Below are 7,527 nucleotides of genomic sequence, written 5' to 3' on the forward strand. Positions count from 1 at the left end.
CTGAATTTAATCTGGATATGATCAGAATGGTCCCTAACAAACCACCAATTTCCAGTCCAGTAATTTATTCCCCCCACTGAGATCCAAAGTACAGTTACTTATTGTTTGGTCCAATACTTTTTGTGTTAGAAAATTATCTATCATTTTGAGAAACTCTAATGATATTTTACTATTGACTTCATGACACCTCCAGCATGTGTCTTCCAGACTAAAGACCTCCATAACACCACAATTTTACTTCCACACAATAGAGAGATGCTACAGCAAGGAGAAGCATCATAAAACCAGGCCCAGCATGCATTTTCTTTTCACCTTCCTCCTCCATTTCCTAATCTCATTTGCCCAACCTACAATCGCCACCATCAAATCACATCCCCAAGTATACGGTTCTCAAAATGCTCCATTTGAACAACAATAAAAGGGGTCATGCCTAAGGAAGAAAACAGTCAGAACCAAGACACACAAAGCTTGCAACTGGAATTTTTGTACGGGCACTTTTTTATAAAAGTTCCAGAGGGGTAGCTGTGTTAGTCTGTATACAGCAAAAACGAGAGTTCTGTGGCACTTTAAAGACTAAAATTTAATTTTTGTAGGCATAAGCTTTCGTGAGACTTAGCTCACTTCGTCAGATGCAGAGCAAATCCTTCACACATTTAGTTAACTGTACAGAATATCTAGCTGCAGGAGGAAAAAAACATTTTGAAGAATTTATCTATTTTATCCAAGTCAGAATCAGCCACCCTGCTCCCTAGGGATAGTGTTTTACTTGGACCGGGTCAAGTGCTTAGTGAATTTTACAAGCCCAGCAAATGGGTAAGTTAAGTTAGTTGTCCAAGATCATCCGGCAAGACAAGGTGGAGCCATGAACAGAACCTAAGAGATTTGAGTTCCAGTCTCTTAATTTAAGCACAAAACCATGCTGCCCTTCAGTAATCCCAGACCAAACTGCAGAATTTGCACACACTGAATACCTTACACCATGAATAATCTCACTTTCTTCAGTGGAACTTCTCATGGTACAAGGTAATATCCAACATGAGTAAGGATATCATAATCTGGTCCTGATACGCTTATATGAACACTATTGCGAATAGTCAGCATTTGGATTGTATAAAACTGCAGTGTTCAAGAAGCGTATTTATTTATGCCACAGAACACAAATTCCATTAGTGTTCTGTGTCCATGTCAAGATGCTGTATGTCCCACGTGGCCCATCTTTAAAGGAGGAAGGAGAACATTATTAGGGGTAGTACTGCAGTTAGTGCAATGATAAAATAGAAGACTGTCACTTTGAAGCTTATTCTGTCATCCTCCCATCTCATTTAGTACTTTCTAAAAGCTGCACTGTGCTTATGTTACCAAGGCATCTTCACACCTTGCTTCCCTGAGTCACCTACAGGTTTTTGGACATGCGTGAGTGGGGGGTCATACAGCTGTCATCTATTCCCTACTAAGACACAGTATTTGCCAATTATTCAGCATTCTACTTCGTTTTAGACCTCATCTATACTACAAGGTTGAACCAGTTTAATTTAAATGGGTTTTTAAACCGATGTGGTTAAATCAGTGCAAACCCCAATGCTGAGATTTATTTGGATTTAAGAGTGTCCATGCAGCCTTTTGCACTGGTTCAACTAAATCAGTTTAAAATCACACCTTTAATTAAACCAGTGCAACTTTCTCATGTAGACAAGACTTTCATGTGATAGCACAGCTCTCACTTTGCCCGTCTACAGGACCTTTAATCTGAGGATCTCTTAGCATTATCTAAACTAGACTAGTATCATTCCTAAACTTATGGATGGGGAAACTGAGATAGAGATGTAAATGTATTTAACGCAGATCAGAGTGAGTCAGTGGCAGTATCATGAACAAAACTCAGAAGTCCTACACACTGCTTTCATGTTGCCAATTCTTGCAACTTGATCACAAATCTGGTGAGATCTGATGAAAGTTCCAGCTCCTGGATTCAAGTGATTATTAAAAAAATCTTCTGGCCTTCCTGATTATGAAGAAAAGCTTGAAATCATCATCCAAGTGTACTCTAAAGCAGTGTTTCTCAAACTTTTAAGTAGCAAGTACCTCCTAACTTCTGGAAATTTTAATAAGTACCCCAACACTCAATTTTCCACGGGATTTTATATTTACAGAATAATGTGAGCCATATGTTGGCAGAAGGGCTGAGTGTATAAGGCCGTGATATGACAGATGTCAGATCTAGTGTGGGCAGGGGTGCGCAACTCAAGTATGTACCTGAGCTAGAGGTGATGTTGGCCGAAGCTAGGAGGCTTTGAGAGGCATGCCAATGCTGAGGAATATAAAGTGTCGTGCCAAATTTTTTGCCGTGGATTTGAGAGAAGGAAGGGGTGAGAGAGAGACAGGGAAGGAGGATATCTGGTGAAATCTGGAGCTGTCATAGCTGTCAATTTCATTGCTCAGCTAAAACAGTGAAATTGACAAGTTTTCTGGGCACTGGGCTTTGAGCCAGGGAGGGGGGCTGCCACCTGGGCAAGTTGCAGGCAGCTGCCATCTGCCTGTGAGCCCGGAAGGTGGACGACTGCCACCCAATCTGAGCTGGGGCAGAAGAGGCTTCCATGCCAGCTGGGACCCAGAGATGTGGGCAGGCAGCTGCTGCCTGTTTTCAAGCTGGGGCGCTGGAGGCTATCCCTCGGCTTGGAGCTAGGGTGCAGGTGGCTGCAAGCCCAGCTTGCAAGATGCAGGAGGCTGCCACCGGGCTCCCACCTGGGAGCTGGGACCCGGCAGGAAGTGGGGGGCTGCTGCCTGCATACCCCAGAAGCTAGCAGCTACCGCCTGCCTCCCAGCTGGGAGCTGTGACCGGGTGGGAAGCGGGGGCTGCCGCCCACCTCCCAGCTCGGAGCTGGGACCTGGCAGGATGTGGGTGGCTGCTGCCCGCCTCCCCCAAGAGCCAGCAGCTGCCCCTCGCTTCCCAGCTGGGACTGGGTGGGAAGCGGGTGGCTGCCGCCCAGCTTCTCAGGACTGTAGCGGCTGCCACCTGCCTCCCAGCTGGGAACTGCCGCCTGCCATCCCCAGAAGCTGGGGGCTGCCACCCGTCCCCCAGCTGGGAGCTGTGACTGGGTGGGAAGCATGGTCTGCTGCCCGCCTTCCCCAGAAGCTGGGGGCTGCCACGCACCTCCCAGCTGGGAGCTGGGACCAGGTGAGAAACGGCTGCTGCCGCTCGGCTTCCCCAGAAATCAGCAGCTGCCGCCCGCCTCCCTTCAATCTATTTTTCCCCAGGGGTACGCATACCACAGGTTGAGAAACTATGCCCTAAAGGCTCAGAAACTAGAAGACAAATAAAAAAAACCCAAAATGTATTAGTGTTTTTTAAATCTCAGGATGTTTTTTACGTTGGGGTTAGCAACAGTGCTTATAGCTTTAAAAAGCACTAGTTTTAGAACAGCCAAATTGAAGCAGAACCAAGCTGATTGTGAAGTCAGGAAAAAATAAAAGCAACAATGGGTCTACCCTTGCAGCTTCCTATTTGTAATTTAATTTACAGATATCTGGAGTCTCAACTCCAAACACTACACACTGCTTAGATTAGTTTGAGAACAAAGGTTATCTTCAGATAAACACCAGTTCCACCGCAAGAGAGACATACAAAGCACCACTGAGCGAGGGTCTGACTCAGCATCTGGAATGTGCAAAGAGCTATGATCTACTGCAAGGTTTTCCAAACTGTGATATGTATAAAAGAGCTTGATGTTCTATCCATTCACTTCAAAACAATTTTTAAGGTGATTGTACACAAATCAATAAAGTTTGGGAATTGTTGATTCAGTGACATTTCCCTTTGCTCCGAATCCTGAAGTTACAGGCTTGGTCTATACTTAAAAGTTTTATCGGCATAGATACATCATTCAGGGATGTGGAAAAAACCCACACCTCTGACCAACACAGCTATGCCCCCCAGCCTCTACCCCCTCCCCCCCAGCATAGATGCAGCAATGCCAATGGGTGAATGCTTCTGTCAACATAGCTAACCTCTTTCAGGGAGGAGGTGTTCCTCCACTGATATAAAAATTCCTTCAGCATCTACATTAGCAGGCTATGCCGACACAGGCTCCTTAGTAGAGGCATAGCCAAAGACTTTACTACAGAAATTGTAAATTGTCAAAGGGAATGGAATAGCTAAAAATCACATGTGGTACTGTGAAAACTTAAGTGAAGTTTCTTCTTTAAATAATTTACAGATGGGATATGCACAGAGGGGAGGGGTGCCAAGCAAGGGCACCCTGCTCCCCCCCCCGAATAACTCCTCTTGTCCGGGACCCTGGTAACGGGAGAGCGGAGTGAGCTCCTGCTGGGGCCAGGGCGGGGGGAAGAAAGAGGAGCTCCTGACAGAGCTGAGGCAGGAGGGAGGTAAGGAAGAGTGAGCCTCCTGCAGAGAAAGGAAGAGGGAACTCCTGCTGGGGCTGAGGGCCATGAAGAGCGAGCTCCGCCAGGGGCACAGAACTTGTCCCTCCAAAAGGGGTCAGTTAAATTTCTGCGCACAACCCGGTGACAACAGTAGTAACTAAAGAGGCTAGTCTTACTTACCAGACAAGTTTTGAATACTGAACAAAAGTTTTCAACAACCACAGGGTTATGAACAAGGCTTTCAGCAACCAAGCATATGATTATTAACTGTGTGCATCTTGAAACATCTCTTAAAAATGTAGGATAAAGCATAGGTAGCTCAAACAAAATTAAATTGGAGTGCTTGGTTTTAGCAATTGAATTCTATTGAAAGAGGTACTTAGGGCTCTCTCTTAAATTTCAAGAACTCTATCCTGGCATAATTTCAAAACCATGGTCCTAATCCTGTAACCACATATGCACAGACTTTAAACAGGAATTAAACCCTCTCTCAGGATTTAGTTTTGCCTCTCTTAAAATCTCTCTCTTTCTCAAACAAACAAGACCACCCTGGAGTAGGGTTCTGACATGGGCTACCTTTACATTTACAGAACACTTTATCTCGTTACATGATGCTTCTTCCCAGACTTAACAGAAGACAATTTTTCATTGGAAGAAAACTTTTTTCCTTGCCCTTATTTTTAAGAGAAGAAATTAATCAGGTAAATTATGGTGCCAACAACATGCTAGAGGATGAAGATAATCACTAGAGGATTAGGTTAATCACTAGAGGATTAAACATACATTGCTAAGGCATATTAGTAAATTGGTGTTGAGCTAATCTATTCTGGGTTTTTTTCTGTGCACCTTTGTATTCTGTCCTGCCTCAAAAGGATTTCTGTAGATCCTACAGTAGATGGAGATACTTCATGTATTTTTATTGACAATAAAAAATAAAAATAAAATTACGACTCTCTTTTCTTTCTGGAAAGAAACAGCAGTACACAGAATACTTACACTATCAAGTACTGCAGTTCTCAGAGCAGAAAAGTGTTCTCTCAAAGGAGTTTACACATCCAGGAATCAGCAAAGGCTAGAATTACTAGAGTGCCAGGTAAATTAGGTGGAGAAAAGATAAGGGAGGGACCACACAAAAGCCCACATAGCAGAAGAAGGCAACCACCAAGCCTGAATGTAGGCTCTCAGGTTACATCTATACTATAAGCACTACAGCGGTGCAGCTGAGCCGCTATAGAGTTTATGGTGAAGACACTCTAAGCCAACAAGAGAAAGCTATGCCATCAGCTTATTTACTTCACCTCCCATGAGAAGTGGTAGCTATGTCAGCAGGGGAAACTCTAGCATGGCGCTTAGGTCGGTATAATTTATGTTGCTCGGGGTGTGAATTACTCACTTTCTTAAGCGACACAAATTATGAAGAAGTAAATTCAAGTGTAGACAATGTCTCAGATGTTATCTGCATCCTATCTAGACCTGTACTTACACTAACTTAATTTTTCTAGTGTAGAATTCATCCTTGCTACTGCCTCTTCAGGTAGTGGAGGATCCTTCCCATTGGCATAGGTAGTGTCTACAACGAAGCGCTACAGAGATGAGCCCCTCGTGTGAACTCAACCAAAAAAAAAATGTTGAGCTCCCGATCTCACACCACACTCTGTGCAGCACCACATGTGAAAAGAAGTCACTAATCTGCCACGTGTGGTCTTCCCTGAGCTTTGGTTACAGGCTACAACAGGCCCTCTCCACTACAGGTAGAGGTGACCAAATAGCAAGTGCAAAAAATTGGGATGGGAGTGAGAATAACAGGCACCCATATAAGACAATGCCCCAAATATCGGGACTCTCCCTAAAAATCAGGACATATAGTCACCCTAGACTAGAGGTCCCCAAACTACAGCCCGCAGGCTGGACACATTTTGACCGGCCTGCTTCCCCCTCTGGACCTCACCGCTTCCGCCTCCCATGTGACATGGGACCAGCCACTCCAGCACACCTTAAGAGCAAGATTGAGGGCTAGGCCCCCACATCTGAAAGTTTGGGAACCCCCGCCATGCCTATTCCCAGCCCACTGCTTGGAGGGCGCCACATGGGGAAGATTAACGACTGTTACTCTGCATGGAAATATCCAGCAACGCTCCTAGCCCAGTAAATCACTTCCTGGCCACCTGCCCACCCTCCTCCCCAGGACGGAGGAAAGCGAGCCTGGAGAGGAGGCGGTCCTGGGAGGATCAGAGCACGGGAAGGAGGGCCAAGGAGCCCAAACAGAGGAGGGTCGGGGGCGGGGAGGAAGGTAAAAAGCCGGGATTGGAAGGGGAACAGTCGGCACCCCTGCAGCAGCGAGGAACGGAAGCCCGGGAGAGGGAGGCCCTGGAGCAGCGGCTGGCAGATGGCCCCCCCCCCAGCCCAGAGCTGTACACACCGCCCGGTCCGGCCCGGCCCGGCCAGGCCAGCGCCCCAACCCCCTCCCTTCCCCTTCGCCTCCCCAGGGTCAGGAGCCATCCGCCCCTCACCGCTTTCCTCCGCCTCCGGAGCGCCGGCGGAGCCTCCAACCAGCGCACGTGAGCCCGCCGTGGCGGCCGCCATCTTGACGCCGGCGTGTCCCGCTAATCCCGCCCGGGCGGCCGGCTGGAGCTGCGAAGACGAGTTCCGCCCGCGGCGGCCCCGCCCCCACCCTACTGCGAGCGCTGAGGGAGGGAGGGAGCGAGCGAGCAGCTCAGCAACGCCGCGGCTCCTCTACCGGCCCCGAACCGCCCGCGGAGCCTGCCTTCGCGGGGAGAGACTGGGAGTCACCCGCGCAGGGGGAAAGCCGCCGCCGTCCCGGAGGGGAACGTAAAGACGGGGACACCCGCCTCCCTCCCCTGCGGCGGCGCTGGGGTGCCACGGGCCGGGTGAGGTCATCACGGGTGAGACCATGTTCCACCCAGGGGCGGGCCGGCAGCCGCTGCCGGCTGCGCCCCTGGCCTGAGGCCTCCCCCCGCCCCGTGCTGGGATGTGGGCGCGACGGCGGCACGGGCTGGCTCAGGCTGTCTGCGTCTCGCGGGGAGGGGGGAGCAGTCCTGGGAGCACCAGCCGCGGGGGTCTAGGGGCCTCGTGGCGCAAGGAGGCCGCGTGGCAGGAAGAGGACTGGGGGTAGGGGTGAGGGGGCAA

The 7,527-nt window shown here is 48.7% G+C and overlaps 1 protein-coding gene across 1 annotated transcript in view; it reads right to left on the bottom strand.

The window, feature by feature from the left end:
* The window catches only part of RRP15 (ribosomal RNA processing 15 homolog), a 50,792-nt gene extending 43,493 nt beyond the window's left edge, over nucleotides 1-7,299 (bottom strand). The window contains exon 1 of the mRNA XM_067564946.1: nucleotides 6,891-7,299. Within this exon, the coding sequence (XP_067421047.1) occupies nucleotides 6,891-6,963 (73 nt within the window). The 5' untranslated portion in view covers nucleotides 6,964-7,299. The remainder of the gene's footprint in view (nucleotides 1-6,890) is intronic.
* Between the last annotated feature and the right edge of the window lie 228 nt (nucleotides 7,300-7,527).

This window comes from Emydura macquarii, unplaced genomic scaffold (assembly GCF_026122565.2).
Source record: "Emydura macquarii macquarii isolate MOO-44397 ecotype Brisbane River unplaced genomic scaffold, CSIRO-AGI_Emac_v2 contig_2676, whole genome shotgun sequence".
NCBI classification, from domain to species: domain Eukaryota; kingdom Metazoa; phylum Chordata; order Testudines; family Chelidae; genus Emydura; species Emydura macquarii.